Source organism: Simochromis diagramma, unplaced genomic scaffold (assembly GCF_900408965.1).
Source record: "Simochromis diagramma unplaced genomic scaffold, fSimDia1.1 OVJJ01000753.1, whole genome shotgun sequence".
NCBI lineage: Eukaryota > Metazoa > Chordata > Actinopteri > Cichliformes > Cichlidae > Simochromis > Simochromis diagramma.
Genome location: NW_024387523.1, coordinates 21,618,794 through 21,646,323, shown reverse-complemented (window position 1 = coordinate 21,646,323; position 27,530 = coordinate 21,618,794). Strand labels below are relative to the sequence as shown.

At 41.4% G+C, this 27,530-nt stretch overlaps 1 protein-coding gene and 2 long non-coding RNA genes across 4 annotated transcripts; 2 read left to right on the top strand and 1 right to left on the bottom strand.

Moving 5' to 3' along the window:
* Positions 1-24,153, bottom strand: LOC120726635. The gene is made up of 4 exons (XR_005694352.1): positions 24,143-24,153; positions 16,829-16,835; positions 9,419-9,427; positions 1-1,428 (listed from the first exon to the last, which is right to left on the bottom strand). It is a non-coding gene; the product is annotated as an uncharacterized LOC120726635 (long non-coding RNA).
* On the top strand, positions 1,879-26,161 carry LOC120726631 (CMP-N-acetylneuraminate-beta-galactosamide-alpha-2,3-sialyltransferase 1-like). 2 transcript variants are annotated; one of them, XM_040020351.1, is made up of 8 exons: positions 1,879-2,046; positions 9,137-9,200; positions 9,581-9,849; positions 11,587-11,786; positions 11,948-12,115; positions 12,463-12,508; positions 12,954-13,073; positions 25,588-26,161. In XM_040020351.1, exons 3-8 carry the CDS (start codon positions 9,598-9,600, stop codon positions 25,753-25,755), a joined length of 954 nt encoding a protein of 317 aa, XP_039876285.1. In that variant the 5' UTR covers positions 1,879-2,046; positions 9,137-9,200; positions 9,581-9,597; the 3' UTR covers positions 25,756-26,161. The 2 variants fall into 2 exon arrangements, with proteins under 2 accessions (XP_039876285.1, XP_039876286.1); XM_040020352.1 differs by lacking the exon at positions 9,137-9,200.
* Positions 21,830-25,031, top strand: LOC120726636. The gene is made up of 2 exons (XR_005694353.1): positions 21,830-23,520; positions 23,566-25,031. It is a non-coding gene; the product is annotated as an uncharacterized LOC120726636 (long non-coding RNA).
* Positions 26,162-27,530: the final 1,369 nt, after the last annotated feature.

Below are 27,530 nucleotides of genomic sequence, written 5' to 3'. Positions count from 1 at the left end.
TCAGATGGATAAACATTTGGCTTTCAATAAATGGCTGCTTAAAATTACACACAGGGCAACAAAATCCATATTTATTCAAATCTAGATAAGAACCGTCTTTTCTTTGTGTGGGAGTGTGCATTCTTGACATGTGTATCTTTAATGAATTAAATGTACTAAATGTACACATGCATGTGTTGTAGAGACAGGGTAAGGGTGAAATTGTGGAGTACTGACCATGGTTGAGCCGATAATGCTTCAACAACATGACTTTTATGGCAGTAGAAAAACTACACAACTTGCAATTCCACATTTTGATGCCAAATCGTTTTAAAATCATCTTTACTGGCCGTCTTTAGTGCAGTGCTGGATGATCTCTCGCATGCTACTGCTCCTTCAATCGTCAGACTGTAATAACACAAAAGCCATGAGGACAGAATGCTAGCAGAACAGTTTTTACTTTTAGACTTTTACTTCACTTAAAAACAGTCAACCTGGATAACACAAGCTTTGAAAACAGTAACTACAGTTCATTTTCAATTCAGGTTGGTCAACTACTCTAAATGTTATAAAATAATAAAGCAATTTTACATAAGTGAAGTACACAATAGGCTAACCCTTGGAAAGTACAGAGTCAGAAACGTTTAGGTTTGGTGCAGTGCAGCTTTGAAAAGGTAAATTATTTCACGACTAAAATGCCACTAACCATCATATTTTAAATTTGTGAAGGTGAACTTGTCCAGTAAACTCTTAAAATGAACACTAAATAAATCTTCTACTATTTTCACTGTGTCAAAAGTAGGCTACATTTGAACTTGATAAAGTTCAGAGTCAGAAAAGCCTAAACACTGATTTTACCAAAAGTTTTGTGCCATGCAGTTTGCAAAAATTAGACTACTTACCAACTATTTGATTGAAACAAGCCACCAACCGTTAATTTTTTAAATTGTGAAGGCAGACTTCATACAGCGCTAGGCGGGAATTGTGTGCTGGCAAGCTAAGTTACGAGCTACTACAACAAAGTAGTATGATAAATTACAACAAAGTGCAACTAAAACAAAGCAGTCTGATAAATGTACGTTTTGTATGCTAGAAGTAAGCATTAACAAAAAAACATAAAAATAACGTTTATCTTGTACTTTCCACTCTTGCAAAATTTCTCTTGACTAGTGTCTCATGGCCAACAAGTCCAGGCAAAACGCTGGGGGCGGGGCTGTGGATGATGACTAATACAAATGAATTAACACTACTTAAACAGTTTAAAGCAACAGTACTTAAAACATTACAAAAACATCATGTGTACTTATTACAATAAAGTTATTATAACATATGTATACTTTTGGGTCTACCTAACACAATTCATGAAAGTTACTTTAACTATTTTTCAGAACTGAGTAAGAACAACTTACTTCTTTTAGTAAGATGCACTGTTGGGTTTTACAGTGTAGTCTTTGATTTTCCATGTTACAAGATACTTTCTACTTCAGCAAATTAAGACAAGGCATCAGGTTTCACTTTAAGCACCATAGCTTAAAGTGAAACTGAATCGACCAAAAACTAGCTGCCATCTGACTGGATGGGAGTTCAACTGTTTTTTTTGCAGGTTGAACAGGTTTCTTTGTTCTGCCCAAACAATGAACGGTAGCGCGGTCCTCTCTAGCCTCTGATCTGACAAAGTTATATAAAAGTAATATATAATCTGAATGCTTATCTGCTGATTATATTGTTTTATGTATAAGAGAGGGCCAGTTTTGAGTTTGAGTTAAAAGTACTGACAGGAAACTATGCTTTTGCAAAAATAGGACCTGCAGCCAGAAAGTGAAAGTAAGCAGAGTCTTTGATCTAAACTTGAAGTGTGTGTGACGTCTAGAGGAATTATATAAATGACTAAGCTTCCTGTTTTGCTTCAGACTTTGGCTGACATGTCTGTGTGTCTGCTGAGTCTCCATATTCCGGAATATGTAAAATTAAAGATCATTTTTTGAGTTTGACCACTTTGAGCTTTGTGTCTTTTTTGGCCGTAAAGAATACAAAGAACTGGGATTTAATACGCCTCTGCACAAAAAAGTAAGGAGAGCTCAATTCTCACTGTTTAACCGCTCTGGCTCCTGTTTCAGGCGTTCTGTCCCGGACAGGACTCTCACTGTGAACTTTGATTATGTTATTGTAAACAAACTGATTGTAAACTCGATCGCTTCTGTGCATTGTGTCTGCTTTTGGGTCAATTTCTGTGCCATCTGTGACAAAGTTATCATCTTCCAGATTATAATAAATAGGTAGATAAGTACCTTAAAAATGTAATCCATAGTGTAATTGGAGTTGTATATACATTGCTACACAACTAATAAATGGCTTAATATCAGTATTATTCATTTTTAATTCAAAAATTCAGTATCTAGGAAGTATTAAAATGTATGCTAGTATCCTTTTTTGGAAGTGTTTCTTTTACTCCAATATTGTGACGGATTTGAACATTTGTCAGTGTCGTAAATAGCATACAAATCATCATCAGTTTTAATAATAGAGTACTTTTACTTATTTAGAGACCTCTTTATAGTGATGATATGTTTATATCACAGTCACTGTTGACTTCTTTGTCTACTAAACCACTGAATCACTCACAAACCATGAAATATGCATATTGTATTCGTTAGTCAGTAGTTAACAGCTATTATTATTGCAAGCAGCTGACAAACCTTTTAACATGTCAGCAGTCATACTGGTCACAAAATAAAGTAAAAGTTTAGAACTTTAGAACTTTAGAAAGCAAATTTAACGCATTATTACCAGTCCTTTCTTCTGTACTATTGACACTTCATCTTCAATCTGTATCTTAATTCAAAAATATCATATAACACTACTGTTTTGTAAATATTAAATAAATTGCTTTCCAGTGTTTAAGTCAAATTAGTTAGTATGACAAATAGTTATTTTAAAATTTACTTGAAAAAAAACCCCAAACAACTATTTTATTTTTTAATAATTTTATTAAATCTATTTTTGTGGATGATAGAAGCCACTTATGAAGCATGTCAATGAAAAAAAAAGATTAGGTTTTGGAAGAAGTATTTTGCAAACTAAAACACAAAATGTGACACACTCTGGGCAGAGAGACATCCATAAAGAATGGCTTAATGCTGGATGAGGACAAAAACACACAATTGGTTGAAATAAATACCCAAAGTTTCACCTGAAGACATCAATGTGAAAACAAAATAAAACAAAAAAAACATCACAGTAAGAACAGTGGCAGAGGTCAGAAATAACTGCATCAAAGGGGCCCAATGTACCGTGTTTTTCGGACCATAAGGCGCACTGGATTATAAGGCACATTAAGCAAAACAAAACAGTCAGATAAGTCAAATTGTATTCAACTCATTCTTCTTGCTTTCTCCACTTCCATACCATTGATTCATTAATGTTGATTTTTCATTAATACTTAGGCAAGACCCCTTTATATCTCATTGGGATGTACCATATTTTCCGCACTATAAATATGATGAGTTCTGAAAAAATGAAAACGTACAGCTCTGCCATCACTTCCAACATAAATTAAGACAGAAAACTAAATAGCAGTGATGTTTGTAGGGTTACTGAAGTTGGGCTAGCTGGTATATAATGATGTGCTGCGTAGGGATGGGTACCGGTGTCCGGTGCCATGATGGCACCGGTTCTGACATAAACGGTAGTAACCAGACCGAAAAGCAGCGCACATTTCGGTGCTTCATTTCGGTGCTTTTTTTTCCTGAGCTGTGATACACTTCTAGCCAATCATTTTACGTTTCCGAGGATAGTAGGCGGGCCAGGTACGTACGTTCTTTTAGAGCAGAGCTACAGATTAAAAATGCCCAAGGCGAAGCGGTCAAAAGTCTGGCTGTACTTCACAGCAAAATATGCAAACTCAGCAGCCTGCAACAAGTGCTTTAAGCTGATACTGTGATACTGTCAAAGGAGGTAACACCTCAAATCCGATGAAACACCTGGCGACGCATAGCGTTTTTTTTAAAAGCCCAGAAATGCGCCGTATTTGATAGCTTGCTGCGAGACCTCACACCGAGCACATCTACTGCGGGTGGGTTGTCTGTTATGCAACATCCCCCAAAAACACGAAGAGGAGAGTCCTGGCCCCTAGCCCTGCCAGTGTAGCAGAAATGATGACGGATGATGATGGCAGCAGCAGCCGTTCTTCTCTGCGTGAGTAGCTTAATGTTGTTCGTGTGTAATTTACGTTGAGTAGGCTAACCACGTTATTACATTAATGCATGTAAGGTGAACTAGCAAACATCATCATAGCTACATGCGGCTGTCCTCTTGTTTGATGGCAGATACTCCCTTCACCCTGGCCAAAAGGCTAAAATGACCAAAGAAAAAGTGGAAAACAGTTAAACATGAGAGGTTTAGGACAAAGTTTGTGTTTTTTTCCATTGTTTAAGCGCTGCTTCCAGCCAAGAGTGATACCATATATGCCCCATAGCTGCAGAAAAGGCTAACATTGTTATCTTTTTACAAAAAACAGCTGAACATGAGAGGTTTTTGGACCAATTTTGTGTTCTCCATTCTTTAAGCCACCGGTTTGAGCACCGTTTGAGCACCGGCACCGTTTAAAAAGTACCAATTTGGCACCGGTATCGGATAAAACCTAAACGATACCCATCCCTAGTGCTGCGTGATCGCTAGCAACACAGCTATGTTAGCATAACATAAACACAGTGAAGCTGGAGGATGAACGCTAACTTTTTTCCAGAGGAGAACAGCTGAGATAATCCATCCACAATACAAGGTTAGTCATTAATATACTGCAACAACATGGGAATAGAGCAGCTGTGAGAGAATTCAACATTAATCAATCAATGGTACAGAAGAGACAGTTCAGGTGGGCGGCCACGTGGCCCGCGGCCGAGACGAGACAGTTCAGGGGGCCGACCGTGCGGACGGCAACGGCGGCGACGTGGACACAGTTCGGGAGGCCGACCGTGCGGAAGGCAACGCCAGCGACGCGGACACAGTTCGGGAGGCCAACCGTGCGGAAGGCAACGGCGGCGACGCGGACACAGTTCGGGGGGCCGGCCGTGCGGAAGGCAACGGCGGCCACTCAGGCGAAGGCGGTCCGGGGGCCGGCCGTGCGGAAGGCAACGGCGGCCACTCAGGCGAAGGCGGTCCGGTGGTCGACCACGCCGGCGACGAGGAGAAGGCGGCCGAGGAGCAGCTGCAGGAGGCGGCACGGGAGCCGGCGGAGACTGAGGAGCAGCTGTAGGACCAGGCGAAGCAGAAGCCGAGTCTGAGGCCAGACCAGGCGAAGCAGAGGCAGAGTCTGAGGCCGGACCAGGCGAAGCAGAGGCAGAGTCTGAGGCCGGACCAGGCGAAGCAGAGGCAGAGTCTGAGGCCGGACCAGGCGAGGCAGAGGCCGAGGCAGAGTCAGAGGCCGGACCAGGCGAGGCAGAGGCCGAGGCAGAGTCAGAGGCCGGACCAGGCGAGGCAGAAGCAGAGGCCGAGGCAGAGTCTGAGGCCGGACCAGGCGAAGCAGAGGCAGAGTCTGAGGCCGGACCAGGCGAGGCAGAGGCAGAGTCTGAGGCCGGACCAGGCGAGGCAGAGGCAGAGTCTGAGGCCGGACCAGGCGAGGCAGAGGCCGAGGCAGAGTCAGAGGCCGGACCAGGCGAGGCAGAGGCTGAGGCAGAGTCAGAGGCCGGACCAGGCGAGGCAGAAGCAGAGGCCGAGGCAGAGTCAGAGGCCGGACCAGGCGAGGCAGAAGCAGAGGCCGAGGCAGAGTCTGAGGCCGGACCAGGCGAAGCAGAAGCAGAGCTAGGTGACAGCAAGGCAGCCGCAGGTGGTGGCTGGATGGGCTCCTCGGGCCCTCCAGCTGACGTGGCAGGAGGCTGGACGGGCCCCTTGGGCCCTCCAGCTGACGAGGACGGTTGCCGGACGGGCTCCTCGGGCCCTCCAGCTGACGAGGCATGAGGCTGGTGCAGTTCTCCTGAACCCCCAGCTGACGAGGAAGGTTGCCGGACGGGCTCCTCGGGCCCTCCAGCTGACGAGGCATGAGGCTGGTGCAGTTCTCCTGAACCCCCAGCTGACGAGGAAGGTTGCCGGACCGGCTCCTCGGGCCCTCCAGCGAAAACGGTCTCAGAACCAGTGGGGCACTGGAGCCCCTGGCACACACAGGACAGGGCCAGCGGGTGCGGAAACCCCTGGCTGAGGAGCGGCCGGGCCAGCGGGTGCGGAATGAATGAATGAATGAATGAATGCTTTATTGGCCATATGCAGGTTGCCCCACAGAGGAATAGGACCCCCCCCCGACTTACACACACAACAAAGACATCACATGGGAATACAGTCAGAGATCGGCAGCGTTGCAGAGAATAACACTGAAAAAAAAAAAAATTACACAACAATGGGAAAGGTACAAGAGGAAAAAAAGAGACCTCTTCACACGCTGGGCAACCTATGGGAGGACAGCATGAGAACAGGAAACAAAAAAAACTCCTCTGCACAGAGAGCACATTAATGTCCACAGCACAACAGTAGAACACGTGACAAGCCACAGGGGATGGAAAGGGGGGTGGGGGGTAAACGAAGGAACACAGCAGTCGTCCTACACCATGCTATCATTTCAGCGCGGTGCGCAGACCCGCTATCTCCCCCCGCAGGAAACAAGCATCAAAGGCGTTTGGAAGGGAGGGGGATGAGTGCGTGCTTATCAGTGTAAGTGTATGTGTATGCGTGTCCAGAGTTCAGCGGAGACAGTGTCCTTCGCTCTATCAGGGCTAAGTAAACAGTCTGCCAGCCAACCCAGGTGGCCTTCGTGGGACGGGAAGAATAGTCATCACACAGTCGTTATCAGGGAGTTGTTTTGGTGGGCTCCAGCTTTGGGCCTAGCAGCTGGCGCCGTGGTGTCCAAATGTTGAATATTGTTGATTTCTCCTTTGTGAGCAGCTCGAAACCCCTGGCTGAGCAGCAGGGTAGCTCACAGCAGGCTCTGGGTACTGAACAGGATGGTGGACGGGCGACTGGACTACTGACTGGAGGACCGGAGGCGACTGGACTACAGGGCACTGGGCGGCAGACTGGACAGGCTGGAGGACGGGCGACTGGGGGACGGGAGCAGACTGAGCTACAGGTGACTGGATGGGAGCAGACTGAGCTACAGGTGAGTGAACTGATTGGGCTGGAAGCTGAACAGCAGGTGAGGGAACTGACTGAATTGAAAGCTGAACAGCAGGTGAGGGAACTGACTGGAGTGGGGATGCTAAAGGAGGAACAGAGGTAGGTGAGGCTGACGACGGAGCCGAGGTTGGTGTGGCTGATGGCTGAGCTAATGACGGAGATAAAATTACGGCTTGGGCTAGTAAGGCTGGTGCCTGGGCAGGGGACAGTTCAGCTAATCTAACGAGGGATAGTGCGAGGGCGTGAAAGGCTGGGTCAGGAGGTGGATGAAGTGGTGACGTAGCAGGTGAACCGGTTAGCTCTTCCTCGCCTCTAGGGGGGTCAGGCTGGGTTCTGGCTGCCCTCTGCCTGGGTGCTGGGACAGGCACGGGAGGTGGCTGGACACCAGTCACCCCCACCCGAGAAACAGAAGCGGGTGTGGAGGTAGACTGGGTCACAGCTGCCCTCGTCCTGGGAGCTGACACAGGTTTGGGTGTAGGCTGACGGATAGGGGTGGAAATAACGACTGGGTGGGTGAATCTGCCAGGTTTTTCAGGGATTATGCTGGTCCTACTGCCACCACTATTTACAGTCTTTGGGGGAGCGGAGCAGAACAAATCTTCCCAGTCCACAGAATCCTCCAGGAGGGAAACATCCCATGAATGAGAGATGGGTTTATTATTGGGTTTACGTGGAGAGTTAAATGAGGGTGGAAAACAGTCACTGGAACTCACCACCGGGAATTGCTGGAAATAGTCCATTTTATGGCGGCGTGTGCGCCGATTTCTCCGGGAGGAGGAAGCGGGCGGGGTACACGTCCGAGCCTCTGGCACGGGAGCCTCTGTTGAGCCGAGGTGGAAGGCGGAGCCGCTGTGCCGTGGCGAGGTTGAAGGTCCGGTGAATGAGGCAGGTGATGTGTGAGCGTGGAGCGGAGTGGCGAGAGAGGGAGCGGCCGAAGCACGGCGTGAAACGTCCACTCTCCGCGGCAGATGCTCCGGTGCAGGTGAGGCAGCAAGTGGGGGAACGCGGCGTCTCCGAGGCCCGCCCAGAGCCAAGCGAGTGCCCTCGAAGACGTGCTCTCGCTCCGCGAAGAGCCGCTGTCTCTCCTTGAGCTTTTCCGCCCACAAGGAGAGCGCTACCTCCTGCCGCTCATAGAGGTCCGAGTCCGCTGGGTTCCAAACGTGTCTTCGTGGCACGGGTCGTGTCATTCTGTCAGCGGTGTGTGGAGGCGAGGAGGAAGGAACCCAAACGCAGGACTCGCAGGTAGGTGAAGACTGGTGAAGGTTTATTATAAGGAGTGGATGAACAGAACAGAGGTAGAAAATGGCTGGCTGGACGACTGAATGAATGAATGAATGAATGAATGAATGGCTGGCTGGCTGGCTGGCTGGCTGACTGAACTGAACTGAACTGAACGACATCATCAATGACACGACAGTGAATGGGTAGAAACAGAGGGCTTAAATACACAGACTGGTGATAATGATAATGAGAGACCGGTGAGTACACAGCTGAACATAATGAACTAATGGGAAGAGGACTGAACATAATGCACACAGACCAAGGCTAACACAATAAAACAGGAAGTGGAACAGGCAGTAGATAAACAGTGAACAAGAACTGAAAATACTGGGTCACCGACCCAGGAACCCTGACAGTAGCTACATGGATAGCTTAATAGATATATCCTACAAGTTCTTCTTGACTCATATTCCTGGTTTTTTAATGTGTTTTTGGTAAGATGCATTAAATTTACACTCTGTCTTATCTCACACTAATCTGTAGCGAACCTCTGAAGTGTGTTTGCATTTATTTAGTATGCATTTCCCAGATTTCTTTTTTTCCTATTTTTTCTAACAGTTTAGCAATTTATCTTGTTCTGCCTCAAATAGAGTGGCCTCATATTGTGTAGTCAAATTCTTCAGAAGCAAATGGGATAATTTTAATGAGTGCCATTTTGAGTTGTTTTGCTTTTTAATCATTGTGTTGTTTTTGTTGCTATGTTACTTCATTTTAGGTTAATCAGCACCAGAACCACAATGAAAGTTTAACTGAATGGGAGTTTTTCAACAGCAACAGAGGTAAGCAGAGACAACAATGAGATAAACAGTTCATGCAAATGCAGAATCTGACCAAGATCTGGAAATATTTTGTACTGTGTGTTTTCCATTCTGTTGGGTGTCATACTGTTTTATTCAACTTCAAACAACAGATCTTGTTACTTACATGAACTAATAATGTGGGAGGTGATTTATGCTGGTAAATGCTATCTGTTCAAATGCCATGAATATAAGAGGACACTAACCAACTTTTTATGCTTATCCAATTTTGTGCATTCCAGTGCAATGCTGTTAATATGCTGCAAACTATAAATATTTATAAGTAAAGAGTTATTGTTTCTATTACTGTATTCTAAAGGCTTAGTCCTATTTTTCACATTCACACATGTATTTGTTCTCAGATTGGAACTCTGCCAAGATGTATTTCAAATGGGGAAGATCCAGAGTTAGCATTTTCCCGCTACTGAGTATCACAGCAATTGTTTTGGTCTCCAATCTTTTATGGAGTTTTTCTGGATATACCTTCTGTCATCGCGAGCCGAGTCTTTGTGGCTGTCAGAAATGTCTAAGAGACAGTGATCCTTGGTTTAATGACATCATCAGTGAAGCTCCTGAACCCTTTCTGTCACAGAAACATATACCTTCAGAGAAAGACTTCCTCTGGTGGAAGGTAAATAATAAAAAAAAAATCAACATATCACTTTTTTGGCTTCTGTGGTGATGTTAAAGGTATTATTATTGTTAAAGAGCAGTATATTCAAGTATGTCATGACATTTAACAACATATTGCTGCTGTTAAATGACACGGTCTACCTTCATCCAAAAAACAAGCACAAATATTCCTCTATTGTGTAAGTAAACAAACTACACAAATTTAAAGCACCTTGTACTATCTTTTATTTTTTTAAATATACTGCACTCTTCATCCTCCTGTATTTCTACCTGAAGAATGGTAAAATCCTTATCATTTACTGGCAATGACAAGTTCTGGAAAACTGTTTTAGTTCCTTTAGTGAAAGTCGCAATATCACAATATGAAAGCGCCTCCCTACGCATAAAACTGGATCATTGGCATTTTTTTTTAAAGGGCCAGATTTACTAAATGGGGCAAAATAGCATGTGAGCAAATTCCCACTTACCAGTAAGACAATCAGTAAGGCAATTGTTTTGGTCTGCAACCTTTTATGGAGTTTTTCTGGATATAACTTCTGTCAAAAGAAATGGCTTAATATGGCAATGAGTATTTTTTTGTTTCTCTCAAGAAAGGGGTAGCGTTCAGGCCCAGGGGTTGAGGTTCTCACTAATGATAACTTAGAGCTCTGAGGTAAAACTGTGACTCTATCTGAATTGAAAGACAAAAAATATTATTTGAATCTACAGTATATGTTTGTGTAAGTACTGTTCATAATCTATCATTGCATAAATGTGCACAACTCATATGCTTGAAGAAAATCTCATATCCAGATATAAGAATTCTATCGTCCTGATAACGATATAAATCACAAAAATGTGACATTTTCTGTAAATTCTGTGAATCTCGGACAGCTCGACTTGCGGAAAGTGTTTCCAGCTGCGCGTCATGTAGCTGGAGTCGAGTGTTTTAACCGATGCACGAAACGATACATTTTTAGACATAAGTTGTAACGGCTGCCGTTTACTTTGTGAGTATTTAGTACACGGCGTGCTGCGGAGAAAAGCCTGTTCTAACGTTTGAGTCTAAGGTTTATTTTTTAGCACCTGGCGGCTCTTTTTTACTACTCATGCGTAAATAATCTGCTTTTTCGCGTGGTTCAGTTTATTTTGAAAAGTCTCAACAGGATCATGAGCTTTATTGTGAAAGGTTTATGTGGAACATAAACAAACGGACACGCGATGGTGTTACCGTCGTTGTTGCTAACCACCATAAAAACCATAAAAACAGGCGCTTGTCCGCCCGAAGTGTATATTACATATATTAAATATAAGAGAAAGAGAGAACTTTAAGAAATTAATATAGCCACTACAGTGACCATCAAAACAATGAAAAAATATTGCTGTAAAAAGTTCATTTTGCAACACCACGAAACAAATGATAGCGTAAAATGAAACGATAGACGTTTTTATATCGTCATCCAATATATATCAGCCCTAATTCTAAATATCAAATTAAAGTACTGAAATAAACTTCAGGCCTAATAAGATTTTTGCCTAAATCAGTATACATTTTTTACTCTTGAGCTTCAGTGATCTTTCACAGTTGTTGTAAATGGCGCATCATAATATTGATGCTGATATGGAAAAATGTTTGAAAGGGTCTTTCCCAGAGTTACTGGTGACTCATGAACTTGTAATCATTGGGAAATTCTATAATATTTTTGTTCTGTGGGGAAGTTTGATTTTTTTTCAATAACTTTCTCCTCTTTGTCAGAACTTACAGGGGGCAAGACTTCAGAACTTGACTTTGTACAATAAAACTCTAGAGAGGCTATTTCAGACAATAACACCAATTGCAGATATTGGAGAACCTCGTCCTGATCACTGCAGGAGTTGTGCCGTGGTGGGGAATTCTGGAAATTTGAGAGGATCGCATTATGGACCTCTTATTGATTCCCATGATATCGTAATAAGGTAATAATCATTTAACACAAACACAAAATCTAATGTAAACAATGTTCTTGCGAGACAAAAAGTATAATATAATATAGTATAATATAATATAAGTCTATGTATATTTATGTATCTAAAATGCAAAAATGTGTGCTAAATATGTATCCTTCTGTATTATTTAGAATGAATCGGGGGCGTACCAAAGGCTATGAAAGAGATGTTGGAACCAAAACAACTCATCATGTCATGTATCCAGAGAGTTCTACTAGACTGGACAATACCACTCATCTCTTGTTTTTTCCTTTCAAAACACGTGACTTTTTGTGGCTCATGAAGGACTTAAATCGAGGGTAGGCTAAAAGGGCTACTGTCTTAAAACCTATGTTGCTAGAAATTGTATTGCAACTGTTTTGCTCTGAATAGCAGATTTTAACTGCTTTGCAACATAGTTTCAGCTAATTGTAAGGAAAAATGCAGTATAGTTTTGGTTTTTTTTTGTTGTTAGAACAACCAAATTAAACAAAACAGTTTTTGAGACAACCCATCAGAGGTCAGCCTTTCTTTTTTTAAACAGCAAAAAGTGCAGAAAGTTATATGAATTGTTATATGAACAACTTAATCTTTTGTTGTGATGTGCTAGTCTTAGGTAATTATTAGCATTTATTTATGTAATCAGTTCATTTCATCTTTTTAACAGGGAAAATGGTGCTCCAAACTTAAAGAAGATAGCTAACAAAGATTTGGTGAGTATTTTAGGTTTACATGAACAAAACTGGCATATAAGCTACCATTAATTCAGGCAGGAAACAAAGTCAGTTGATTTTACACACTGAACTGGATAATCTCATATACAGTAGGTTTTACTATTAACCCGATTTAGCATATCCACTATTGCTACAGATGTGCAAGCCATTTCACAAGTCACCTGCACCTCAGCTTTTTCTTTGTTGCAGTATTTACTGTTTACTCTGCTCTGTATTGGGTATTGTTATGGTTTTCCCAATCTCTCATACTTGGCATTTATGTGCCTGGAAGGTCATGCAGGTCAATAGTCAAAGCCATACCACCAAAAACAAATACTGGCTTCTTTTAGCTACAGTCGTGCTAATGTAAAGTATTTTGTGAATTCATTGCAGAAAGTAATAGTTCATAGAACTCAGATTTAAGGCTATGTCTGATTCATAATAGATCTGGATCCTCCATCCGGCTTTCATGAAATATGTTCATCAAGAATGGCTGGGAAAGAAGGGTGCTTATCCATCCACTGGCTTTCTTGCTGTGGTTCTCAGCCTAGTGATGTGTGATGAGGTATGTTCACTTTAAACAATTTGTACATTATGCATCTGACTGACAGTGGTGGTAGTTAAACACTGAGAAACACTGATTTACCAGCAAAGCTGAGAAAAGTCTGCCTTAGATGACTACATGACTAAAACAGAAATGTATCTATGGTTATTTCAAGAAGAGTCAAGAAGAGTGGACATCTGATGGTTGACACATTTACCTGCAAACCAAAGGCAGCAACTACTCTAGCTAAAGACACATCATACACACAAGACACAGACTCTTTTAGGGTTGTGTTTAAAGGTGGTACCATGAAGGATATCAAGTGTTAAAAGTTTTGCCAAACCGAACATGTAGAGCCTACCCGCTTGTGTCAAAAGAGCAGCTGAAAGTAGTTTTACATAACTCTTGGATAGCAATGTGTAAAAATGCCATACTTGGTATTGATTCAATGCCAAGTACAGGGCCAGTGTTGGAGTCAAACAGATTCAACAATTAGTTTTAACTTGGCAAGAACAGTGTAACTGTGTGTGATTTTTGAGCTGAATGAGCTACAATGTAGCTTGCCATCACCAGTGTGTGAATGTGTGCGTGAATGGGTGGATGACTGAATGTGTAAAGCGCTTTGGGGCCCTTAGGGACTAGTAAAGCGCTATACAAATACAGGCCATTTACCATTTAAATGTATTATATAAATAAAATTAAGTTGACATTTAAAAATCAACGGTTACTACATTCAGAAATTTCCTTAGTTTATGTTTGATGTACAGTGTGGGCCATTTATATGGATACACCGTAATAAAATGGGAATGGTTGGTGATATTAAAGTCCTGTTTGTGGCACATTAGTATATGTGAGGGGGCAAACTCCTCAAGATGGGTGGTGACCATGGTGGCCATTTAGAAGTCAGCCATCTTGGATACAACTTTTGTTTTTTCAATAGGAAGAGGGCCATGTGACACATCAAACTTATTGGTAATGTCACAAGAAAAATAATGGTGTGCTTGGTTTCAACCTAACTTTATTCTTTCATGAGTTATTTACAAGTTTCTGACCACTTATAAAATGTGTTCAATGTGCTGCCCATGTTTGATTATCAATGCAACCCTCTTCTCCCACCCTTCACACACTGATAGCAACATCGCAGTAGAAATGCCAGCACAGGCATCCAGTATCCGTAGTTTCAGGTGCTACACATCTCGTATCTTCACACCATAGACAATTGGCTTCAGATGACCCCAAAGATAAAAGTATAAGGGGGTCAGATTGGGAGACCTTGGGGGCCATTCAACCGGCCCACGATGACCAATTCACTTTCCAGGAAACTGTTCATCTAGGAATGCTCGGACCTGGCACCCATAATGTGGTGGTGCACCATCTTGCTGGAAAAACTCAGGGAACGTGCCAGCTTCAGTGCATAAAGAGGGAAACACATCATCATGTAACAATTTCAAATATCCAGTGGCCTTGAGGTTTCCATTGATTAAGAATGGACCCACTATCGTTGTACCCCATATACCACACCAAACCATCACTTTTGTTATTCCAACAGTCTTGGAGGGATCCATCCAATGTGGGATAGTGTCAGTGTTATGGGTTCAGTTCTACGGTGGTGATCGCAGGGTGTGCACAGGTCAAGTGCCACTATGACCCTCCAGAAAATAACGAGGACAGGGGATGATCGTTCAGCTCTTTAATGGCAGATTTAATGTGGGTGTGGGTATGTGTGCGTGGTTCTACAAACAGAATGGAAAAACAGAACACAAATTACAATCAAATTATAGACAACAATAATCACCATATAACATATTACAGCCACATACTTGTCTTATAGGCCCTACTACTAAGCTGGCGGCTTTTACTTATAGTCTGAAGTCTGAACCATATTTGGCAAAAAGAAAATAAACATCTTCCCATCACTTAACTCTTGTGCCCCACTCACCTATGATGCCAACTAAAGAAGGCAAATACACATAACAAATCACCAACTCAAACCAAACTCAGTTTGGGCTAGGCGAACTTGGCTTAGCTTAGCCCGCTTAGCTTAGCGATAACTTAACTTATAGAAAATGTACAGAGGATGTCCAGAGCGATAAAACATACAGGCTATCCTTCTTACACAAGAAATATCCTGTAACTCACCAGTCTTATGGACACACACTCACTGAACCCACATAAACTGCTCCCGAGCATGATTCACACTGCCTCCACGAACACCATTTTTCATCCCAGTCAAAACATTGCTCACAAAACGGCCGCGCCCTCTAGTGGCGAGGCAGAAAACTGCATCACAGTCATGCCATTAGAACAGTCAGACCAATAGCGGTGGTTTTGTTTGTTAGCTTCACCATTTACATTAAAGTTTGCCTCATCACTAAACAAAATCTTCTGCGTGAACTGAGGGTCCTGTTCCAATTTTTGTTTTGCCCATTCTGCAAATTCTGTGCGCCGATCTGGGTCATCCTCGTTGAGATACTGCAGTAGCTGGAGTTTCTAAGGCTGCCATTTGTGAGTAGCTAATATCCGCCGAAGGGATGTTCGACTAATGCCACTCTCCAGTGACATGCGGCGAGTGCTACGCTGTGGGCGCTTGCTGAATGAAGCTAGGACAGCCACTGATGTTTCTTCATTAGTGACAGTTTTCTTGCGTCCACATTTTGGCAAATCCAACACTGAACCAGTTTCACAAAACTTAGCAAGCAGTTTGCTAACTGTAGCATGGGAGATGGGTGGTCTTGTAGGGTGTCTTGCATTGAAATCTGCTGCAATGACCCGGTTACTGCGTTCACCAGATATCAACATAATTTCGATCCGCTCCTCACGTGTTAACCTCTTCGACATGTCAATGGCTGTGAACAAAGAGAAACTTGTAAATAGCTCATGAAAGAATGAAGTTGCGTTGAAACCAAGCACACCATTGTTTTTCTTGTGACATTACCAATAAGTTTGATGTGTCACATGGCCCTCTTCCTATTGAAAAAACAAAAGTTGTATCCAAGATGGGCGACTTCTAAATGGCCACCATGGTCACCACCTATCTTGAGGAGTTTGCCCCCTCACATATACTAATGTGCCACAAACAGGACTTTAATATCACCAACCATTCCCATGTTATTACGGTGTATCCATATAAATGGCCCACCCTGTATATATTTTTTCAGTTCTAATAAAATATTTTATTTAACATCTAACAGTTAGCTGAATATATTTAAATGTCTGAATATAATCTGTAGGCAATAAGTCTGCTAAAGTAACAAGTATGATGATCACTTACACATTGAAAATTAACATTAACTCAATCTAAACATTAAAACATTATTTTCATACCAAAATATACAGGCTGTTTGGGAAGTATCACAGCCCTTCATTTGTTATTGTTCCAAACTCATTTTTCAGAATTTCACACACAATATGCACAATATAATGACAAAGTGAAAAAATTTGCTCAAAATTCTACCAAATGTATAAAAAAACCAAAATCATTAAGTCATGATACCAGCTGAAATCTATCAGTAACTGGAAATCCTGCCACTTAGTACAAATTAAAATCAGTTGGTTCAGTTCCAACTCGTAAACTATAAAAAGGTGTCCCATTACCAACGTGTCACACAAGAAACATTTCATGATGTGTAAAACCAACAAGCTCGCTCAAGATCTCCACAACCTTATTTTTGAAAGCATACTGATGTCATTGTTTGAGGAAGAATTTCTAAACTGCTGAAGGTTCCTGTGAGCACTGTTGAGGCCATGATCCGAAAGTGGAAAGAACATAATTTCACCATAAACCTACCACAACCAGGTGCTCCCCACAGGATTTCAGACAGGAGTGAAAAGATTTATCAGAAGAGTTGCCCGAGAGTCACTTGTGGAGAGCTACAGAATGGAATCAGCTGCACTCGCCCACCATGGCCTGTTCTCGTTCTCATTCTCAAAGGCATGTTGAAATGCATTGAAAGTCTGCTGAACAACATTTAGAAAACCCTGTGAAATACTGGGGAAAGCTGGGGAAAATAAATATAATAATGAGAAGACAGGAGGAAACAAAACTGAACACACTAACATAGGATGCAACACTGTCAAAGTAAAACAGGGAACACTAAGACAGAGACTAAGAATTAATGGCTAGACACAGGCTGGGAAGAAGGAATCCACAGGGGAACAAGACAGACTGGGGAAACAAAGGGAGGAGACAAAAAGGGAAACACGGAAACTATTACGGATGATGAGACAGAGAAGGAGCGAGAGATAGCCAGAGAGAGCGAGAGACAGAAGGCACGAGAGAGAGAGAAGGAGAAGGAGAGAGAGCAGCAGCATACATGAACGCACATGACAGAAAAAGGAAAACGTAACAAAACACGGGAAGAGAAACATGTAAACAGGAAGGGGAGACAAGACACATCGAAAAGACAACATGGAAACCGAAATATAACTAAACATAGCAGCAATACGAAGACTAACTCAATACTAAATAATACAAAACTAAAACATTACAACAAAAAAGAATTTGGAAAAACACCATAAACTCAAAATGCTGGGTCCAATGATCCAGAACCATGACAGGGGGAATATAGTCTGGTCAGATAAGACCAGAATTAAACTTTTTCAATGCCATAATACACACCATGTTTGGAGGTCAAATGTTACTGCATATCACCCAAAAACATCATATCAACTGTGAATTTTGGATGTCGGAACATTATGGTGTGGGGTTGTCTTTTAGCATACAGCACTGGCATGTTTCGTATAACTGATGGTAGGTTGAATGGAAAAACATACAGAGACATTTCTGATAAAAATCTGCTGCTGTCTATCAGAATAATGAAGATGAAAATAAAGTAGATGTTTCAGCAAGACAATGATCCCAAACACACAGCTAAGGAAACTCTCAAATGTTTTTAGAGAAAGAAAATAAATGGCCCATCCAGTCGCCTGACCTGAATCCAACTGAAATCTATGTGATGACCTAAAGCTCTGAATTCATAGAAGGGGCCCCCAGAGCCCTCGGGATTTCAAGGCTGTTAGGAAGAATTGGCCAAAATCACACCTGAGCAATGCACGCGACTAGTTTCTCCATTCAGGAGACATGTTGAAACCATTGTCATCCACAACGGTTTCTGTACAAAGCAGGGCTCTAGACTAACTTTATGCCATGGTTGCACTGGTGCGCCTTACTGTTTTTTCTTAGGTGCACCAATACAAATTTTTCAAACACATAGCTTAACACTGTAGCTTCATATGTTCACTTTAAAAAAAAAAAAAAAAAAAAAGTTGCAGTCCATACAGACCATATTGATTTGTAAATGATTAACTAACAATCTTGTTAACACAAAGTTCTTTGTTTCTACAAGAATACTAAGTTTCCGTATTTTTTGGACCATAAGGCATACCAGAACCAAACAGTCAGATAAGCCAAACTTTACTCAACTCATTCTTCTTGCTTCCTCCACTTCAGTAAAATTGATTCATTAATGTTGAATTCTCCCGCAGCTGCTCTACAGGGAGTGCAGAATTATTAGGCAAGTTGTATTTTTGAGGAATAATTTTATTATTGAACAACAACCATGTTCTCAATGAACCCAAAAAACTCATTAATATCAAAGCTGAATGTTTTTGGAAGTAGTTTTTAGTTTGTTTTTAGTTTTAGCTATTTTAGGGGGCCATCTGTGTGTGCAGGTGACTATTACTGTGCATAATTATTAGGCAACTTAACAAAAAACAAATATATACCCATTTCAATTATTTATTTTTACCAGTGAAACCAATATAACATCTCCACATTCACAAATATACATTTCTGACATTCAAAAACAAAACAAAAACAAATCAGCGACCAATATAGCCACCTTTCTTTGCAAGGACACTCAAAAGCCTGCCATCCATGGATTCTGTTAGTGTTTTGATCTGTTCACCATCAACATTGCGTGCAGCAGCAACCACAGCCTCCCAGACACTGTTCAGAGAGGTGTACTGTTTTCCCTCCTTGTAAATCTCACATTTGATGATGGACCACAGGTTCTCAATGGGGTTCAGATCAGGTGAACAAGGAGGCCATGTCATTAGTTTTTCTTCTTTTATACCCTTTCTTCCCAGCCATGCTGTGGAGTACTTGGACGCGTGTGATGGAGCATTGTCCTGCATGAAAATCATGTTTTTCTTGAAGGATGCAGACTTCTTCCTGTACCACTGCTTGAAGAAGGTGTCTTCCAGAAACTGGCAGTAGGACTGGGAGTTGAGCTTGACTCCATCCTCAACCCGAAAAGGCCCCACAAGCTCATCTTTGATGATACCAGCCCAAACTAGTACTCCACCTCCACCTTGCTGGCGTCTGAGTCGGACTGGAGCTCTCTGCCCTTTACCAATCCAGCCACGGGCCCATCCATCTGGCCCATCAAGACTCACTCTCATTTCATCAGTCCATAAAACCTTAGAAAAACCAGTCTTGAGATATTTCTTGGCCCAGCCTTGACGTTTCAGCTTGTGTGTCTTGTTCAGTGGTGGTCGTCTTTCAGCCTTTCTTACCTTGGCCATGTCTCCGAGTATTGCACACCTTGTGCTTTTGGGCACTCCAGTGATGTTGCAGCTCTGAAATATGGCCAAACTGGTGGCAAGTGGCATCTTGGCAGCTGCACGCTTGACTTTTCTCAGTTCATGGGCAGTTATTTTGCGCCTTTTTGACCTTGCTGACCCAGTATGAACCTTCCAGATCCCTCAGGTCATCTGGATCTGGTCTTTTATCAGTTCCCAGAGTCAGAACCAGACACGGAGAAGCTGCATTCAGCTTTTATGCTCCTTATATCTGGAATAAACTCCCAGAAGGCCTCAGATCAGCTGAAACACTCAGTTTATTTAAATCCAGGTTGAAGACACACCTGTTCTCAGCTGCATTTGAATAAAGCACCAAATCCACACTTTTAAGCTTAAATTTCAAAACTTACATTTTTTTTTTCCCAAATTTTATTTTTGCATTTAAATTAAACATAACATGCTTATACAAAATCAACCAAGAACAATTACTGTTTTTAACATTTGTGAACTTATAAGCATGAAAGGAAAAAAAAAAGAAAGGAAAAAAGAAGAAAAAGAAGAGGAAGAGAAAAAAAAACAACAAAAAAAAACAACAAATAAAATAATTCACGCGGAGTGTGAGGCATGAATTATGATCAGTTAGTTTTTTAAGAATTCTAGAAATGGTTGCCAAATCATACAAAAACTCGCCAGTTTCCCCTCTCTATCAAATCTTATCTGCTCCACCCTGGCCACAGACACCATCTCATTAAGCCACCTGTTAAAACACGGGGCCGAAGAAGACCGCCACTGTAAAAGAATAAGTTTCTTTGCAGCCAGCATACCCATTGTAATTATCTGTTTTTGTGAAAAGGAAAAAGATTCGACTGGTGCAAATGATCCAAGTATAGCCAATGTACCATCACGTGGTACTTTTTTCCTAAATTGGTTTGAAAACCACATAAAAATCCAGCTCCAAAAAGCATTCAAAACCAGGCAATGCCAAAATATATGTCACATAAGGGGGATACAGAATTATAGATCCGGTTAAGTTTAAGTTTAGAAAAGTGTAGTCTATGAATGACTTTAAACTGGATTAGTTTATATCTGGCATTTATTGAGCCTTTCTGAATATTGGACAAACAATTTGACCACTGATCTTCAGACAGAGGGACCCCGAGGTCTTCAGCCCATGTTTTCTTAATTCGGTCGGAATCAACTGGGATTGTAAAGCACTTAACAAACTGAGATATCAAATGTTTAAAATCTGCTTTCCGAATTATATCAAAGTAAGTATAACTTCGTGGCTTCAGTGGAAAGTCTGAAAAGTTTTGTTGAACAAAATTCCTTATTTGAAGATAACGAAAAAAATGTGATTGAGGTAATTGAAACTTTTCTTGAAGTTGAAGGAAGGACATAAATTTGTCATCTGTATATAAGTCCTCAATATATTTCAATCCCTTTCAAAACTTACATTTTAACTACTGATTTTATCTATTGTTCTGATTTTATCTGTTTTGATTTTATATCCTGTTTTGTTTGTTTGTTAGTTTGTTAATTAGTTTGTTTGTTTGTTTGCTTGTTTTAATCAATTTTAAATCATGCTTTTATTTGTTTTTGTTTCTAATGTCTCTGTAAAGCGCTTTGAATCACCTTGTTGTTGAATTGTGCTATACAAATAAACTTGCCTTGCCTTGCCTTGCCTTGGTTTTTCCACACGCTTCTTGCGACCCTGTTGACTATTTTGAATGAAACGCTTGATTGTTTGATGATCACGCTTCAGAAGCTTTGCAATTTTGAGACTGCTGCATCCCTCTGCAAGATATCTCACTATTTTTTACTTTTCTGAGCCTGTCAAGTCCTTCTTTTGACCCATTTTGCCAAAGGAAAGGACGTTGCCTAATAATTATGCACACCTGATATAGGGTGTTGATGTCATTAGACCACACCCCTTGTCATTACAGAGATGCACATCACCTAATATGCTTAATTGGTAGTAGGCTTTCGAGCCTATACAGCTTGGAGTAAGACAACATGCATGAAGAGGATGAAGTGGACAAAATACTCATTTGCCTAATAATTCTGCACTCCCTGTATTCCCAGAGTTTGATAGAGTTTGAAATCTGCTTCCTAAGCATGTGTCTTAACAGGTGTAATTTTGGGATCCTTATACACACGCAATACGGTAATATTATGTTAAAGCACAGTACGTATCACTCTGCGAGGCTCCTGACTACGGTAGCCGTAATGCTCCAACAATCCATCAAGCGGTGCGCTTTCATAGCTTACCAAAGTTGTACTAAATCATTTTGACAGATTTTTGAGCGCCATGTACCACATAAAATCAGTTTGCAGTCAGTAAGCACAACCAGAATGTATACATAAGGCATACTTTTGAGAATATGAAAGGATTATGTAGTCCCAAAAATACTGTACTGAAAAAGTTCTTGTGCTTAAAGTGCTTCATTGAGTGGAAATTTAAACTTAAAATATCTCAAGATATATAAAGTAAAAAGACAGTCAAAATTAGAAGTACTTCAAATGCTTCGAACTGAACATTTCAATATCTGAACATTTTACCTTGGGCATGGACATCTAAGAGGTTCTGCCCTTGACTATCTCTAATTGGTTTAGACGACGACATTGGCATAATGTGTGTCTGTTGTTGACCACACAAAGACTTTCAGAGTTGCAGAGACTTTTTTTTTAATTGAACGGCTGGTCGCACCAATGCGACCTAGTATTTTCTTGGCGGAATGTTGAATGTGCAAGCGTCGCTGTGCGTTATTGGATTATTGTGGGAATTCCCAGCATCATTTCCCTTTTCTGCACATCTGTGCAGAGACACGTGCGTGACAGATAAATTGATCGAACAGCAGCAGCACGGAGTCGGTGCTGCGGTGCTTCAGTGGCATGTCAATCATGAAGGTGCTACTCTAAGCAGCACCTTCATGATTGGTTTAGGTCATGATATATATATATATATATATATATATATATATATATATATATATATATATAAATTTACCACTTGCCAATATGGCAACAGCCCCACCAAGGCTGAAGATTTAACTAAAGTGGAAGTGCATATGAGAGGAGGATGCAACCTATAACAACAATGTTCAGTGGCTAGTGGAGCTAAGATCCCAGCAACAGAAATTGTGAAAATTGTACTTAGTGTATTCAATAGAGATGTAGTGAACAACAATACAGGCAAACTTCAAGCCAGTTGCACAAGTTTTATCAAATGTGCCATTTACCAACAAGATGCTCTGTCCCCACTGTTGTTCTGCATAAGCTCAAACCCCCTTAGCCAGTTCATTAACAAGACTGGCTATGGAAACCAACTACAGAATAGTGCAACTGTTATTCAACAACTCAATCTGGATGACATCAAGCTGTATGTAGCCTTTGCCAAACCAAATTGTTTATTTTGATTACTGAAAAAGTGATCTCAGGTCAAAGCAAAGCTCGTATGGTCTCTTCTGCTGATTTGAGTTGTGGATTTAGTGTGACTGTGGATTTTGTGTGTCGTGGCTGAACCCTGCTGGCAGCCTTGATGCCCTTTTTCCCACCTGTCCCTTTGAATTGTCAGAAGCTCTGAATATTGATGTTGGCATGTGCCTTTTATTTTATTGGTTGTTTACAAGTGAAGCAGCCACAGTGCACCCCAGCCATGATTTAGGCCTGCAACAAGGGTTTTATTTTTAAGAACGTCTGGGACTGAGTGTGCGTGGGCTACCCGCGCATTTGCGTACATAAGATTTTCTGGAGGAGGACAGACATTTGTTTAGAACTCTTAAAGATGTCGAAGAAGCAAGCTCCTTTAAGCAATTACTTTGGTGTTCCTCCACTTCCAAAGAAATGTCAGAAGGAGTCTGAACCCGCAAAAGAAGCGCATATTCTTGGAAAAGTGGTTGCAGGAGGTGAGCTGGCTTCAAACAAATGATGAACGCACAGAGAAGTGGTGCAGAATATGCCGTGAAAATCCCACTATAGCGAACAAAAACAGTGTCTTTTATATGTACGCAAGCGCGCGTTGCAACTTCTTATCTGGTGCACGTCTTTTATTTTGACAGTGCATGCGCACCTGCGGACCACTTATGTGCACCCCTGATCATAGTGAATGAAATGTAGTGAACACCACTTTATCAGTTCTACATATTAATTTACCACTAAACTCAAATGTTTTTACTTAATTTCGTTTTTTTCTTTTTACTGGGAATCACTCACTAAAGTGAAGTGCATTTCAATTGATATGCTTGTCTTGTTGCTTGTTGATTTATATTTTGGGTTATAAGCATGAACAAGAGAATATCAAAAGCAAATTACACCTTTGAGACCCAGGCCCCACTCACAGCTACATGAGACAGGTGTTACATGTATGCCAGGAGTGACATCAATTCTCTTGGATGTACAACAATGACATTGGAATGTCATTCAGACGGAAGAACTGTTGTCAGATGGTAATAAAGAGAGGGAAACTACTCAGAACCAAGGGAATCGCACTACCAGAACATTGTAGACACTGAGGATAGCCACAAGTACCAGGGACTTCAACAGGCAAATAGGAACCATGAAGAGGCCACTGGAAAAGCTGCAACTCAGCCACCTGAGACACTGTCCTAAGAAGGGAAGGTGACCAAGGTCTATTGAGTGTCAGAACCACTGACTAGGATGAAACAAAAGATCCATGAGTACATCGGCAAGATAGACACAACATATTGGTTAGTTATACCAAGTGATAGCAACCTCAGGAAAAGGGAACACGAGAAGCTTGAGATCCTCAGCCCTAGATACCTAGGGCTGAGAAAGGACCTTGAGAAGATCTGGTGGGTGAAGGCAACACAACAAAGTGGGCAAGTGGCCTCAGTGTCATGAACTCGCTGTGTGCAGGCAGGAATAGGACCCAAAAGCAGACTCCCAGAAGCAGGAAGTGAACTCAAAAAACACAGATTTATTGCTGGAAAAAGGAAAAATCGTACAGAACTAAACTGGGGAATTCTAATAATCATTCACACAGGGAAACACAGGGAGAGTCACAAAGCTATGAGGACACGGAACTGAGGGAGATGCGGACATAAATACACAGACGGATCATGAGGGAAGTGAGAACACATGGAAAGCACAGCTGACATGAATAACCATAAAGAGACAGGGGAAGAGCAAACACAACATAACGCACACTGACGGGAGACTATCAAAGTATGGAGGAGAGGCAACCAAGAGGGAGCGAGGGAGAGAGAGAGCAAAAATGATGGACTAGGGAAATATGAAGGAATAAAACACAAGGAGGGGAAACAAGACACAAGGACTCACACTGTATAAACACAGACATTCAGGTGAGACAGAGAACAAAGACACAAGGGGAGATCTAATAAACCATACTAAACAGAATAAGCTAGGAACCATAGAATACAAGTGAACTCAAAAATAATACAGAATGACCAAAAATGCACAACGCCCCCCCCCCCCCCCCCCACCAAAAAAAAAACCAAACAAAAAAAAAAACTGGGTCAAAAGGACCCAGAAACATGACACTTAGGGGATCCCAGGACTGAGAAGTGATTATCAATGCTTATCAGTCATGCTCCAGTCTGGAATCTGGCTGTACCACTCAAGGACATTTACAGAGTGGTCAAGAAGTCACTTTTTTGTTATCTTGGTTGCATGCTTAGGGTTGTTGTACTGTTAGAAGAACCTTCACTCCAGTGAGTGCTCTCATTAATGCTAAAACTGTCAGTGAAGATACTACCCATCCCTATTCCTTTTGCAGAATCCCTGTCATCACAGCATTTATGCATAAAGTGCTCTATGGGCTGATTTTCATTAACTCCTCAGTCAGCTTTGTGGTATAACTTAAACAAGCTACTAAGAGACCGATTCTTCATGTCCTCAATAGGACATGGAGATAATGATTTCTTTTAAGAATGCTATTAGTTAATATATAAAAGAATGAATGAATAAACAAATAAATAGAATGCTCCTAGTGGAAACAATACATTAAATCTTTACTTCAATTTTTTTCCCCCAGGTCACTATCTTTGGGTTTGGAGCAGACAGCGGGGGAAGCTGGAGCCATTACTTTGAAATCCTCAAAAACAAAAAATTTAAAACAGGAGCACATCCAGGAGAAGAAGAATATAAAATGATAGAGAAATTACACAAAAAGAAGACAATTGTTTTTTTTAAAGGATGGTAATTTCTTTTTGATGTTTTCATTTCTGTCTTTATCAGTTGCAAATCATCTAACCATAGACCTGTGTTATAAAAATGAATAAGTGATAGTAATTGCCCCCCCCCCCCCTTCAAAATAAACACCACTATATACTAACTTTATCTATATTTGACTTTATCACTAGTAACCTTATATACATAGCTGGACTGGCCATCAGGCATACCGGGCATTTGCCCGGTGGGCCGATGGTAATTTTTTGTTTTAAAAGGGCCGATGTTTTGTTGTTGTTGTTGTCTTTTTTTCGTAACCGTGTAAACAGTGAAAGGTGGCGGATTGGACAGATGCTGGCAGACGTGTAAAATTAACTCAATTGTTTGGTAGTGGCTATGGTGGAGCTTTCACAGATTCAGTAAAATTAGCGAGTGGTGGAGGCCAGCAGGTGGATGGGGGAAAGGGGAGGCGGAGGTAGAGAGACCCATGGCAGCCGCCGGTCCGACTGTCAGGTGAAATGAGCTTCAGGTAAGAAGTTATGACCTGCAGTCTATCTGGGTCAGATATAAACCAAGTTTAGGTGTAGTTTATTTTCGTTGTGCTAACTTTTTACAGTCAGTTACAATAACTCGTACTGTGTACTAGCTAGCATGACGGAGTTTTTATACAGCTGGGTGGGTGCTATATGTTACTGGTGAACTTTATTTTATTCATATGGTTAATTAGTAGAGTTGTCTACCATCCTGTAAAAAACGGAATCCTCTGGTATTCAGAGTTAATATTACGCGTTTCGTATTGAGCTGAAAATAAATGCGATTTGTCCCGTACTTCAGCTACAATAAAGAAAAAGACAAAAAGCTGGAGTTATTCTGTGTCTTTACGCTGTCAGCTGCCTCTTCTTCTCTCATTCTCCCCCCTCCCTCTCCTGCTGCTACTTCAATCATGAAACTGATCAATGATCAGCTGATCGGCGTTTCTGCCGCAAGTCCCGTCTCTCTTGCTTGTTTATCTCCCGCTTTGCGCCAGAAAGAGGAAACTAGCGGAGGTCGCGTTAAACAGCAGAAGCGCCTTTAAACTTGATAAGCTGTTGTTAGAATTTATTTAATATTACTTTCTAGTATCAGCTGATGTTTGTTGGAGCCATAAAAGCTGCTGGTCATGATATCGGTTTGGTTATCTGGTGAGAGGGAAACATGAAGATAAAACCAGGAGATGTCCTTACTGAATCATCAGAGCTGAACAGGTGATGGAGAAACTGGTTTACCTTTTGGCTGACATGAATGGGTTGAAGGAAAGCCATGAACTGTTTCTGAGAGACAACTTACACCAGGATCCTTTTCTATGTAGCTGACAGCTGTTAACTGTGCAGGGGCGGGTCTAGCAAAGTTTTGCCATGGGGCCAGGTAGAGCATTAACAGGGAAATGGGGGCACAAAGAAATACTTTTCTCTCTTATTCTCATTTAAAATTTCTAGCTTTTAACAAATAATTATCCGAATCTTACAACCAAAGTTTTCATCTGATGTCAAATTTATAGAAATCCATTTTTTTCAGGGTCCCAACATAATTTCTTCAGAAGAAAGTACTGTACATGATGCCAGTATTTTCCCACATTTTCTAGATACTGTACTAGTACTTTGTGTAAAATGCCATCAAAAAGTCAGTTAAGTTTTATTCTTTCTCACCTGTCTTTCTTTGGTTGCCATGTTAGAAAAAATATTTTGCCCTGCCATGCTGTTTATTGATGTGGTAAATAAATAATTTATGAAAATATCACTAAATCTGTCATTTATTATTTTTAATATTCAG

Excerpts from the sequence above, each read along its gene's own strand:
- LOC120726631 (XM_040020352.1), top strand. The coding sequence starts at position 9,598 with ATGTATTTCAAATGGGGAAGATCCAGAGTTAGCATTTTCCCGCTACTG. Across the intron at positions 11,787-11,947 it reads TCCCATGATATCGTAATAAG|AATGAATCGGGGGCGTACCA; the intron begins GTAATAATCATT and ends TGTATTATTTAG. Across the intron at positions 12,509-12,953 it reads AGATAGCTAACAAAGATTTG|ATCTGGATCCTCCATCCGGC; the intron begins GTGAGTATTTTA and ends GATTCATAATAG.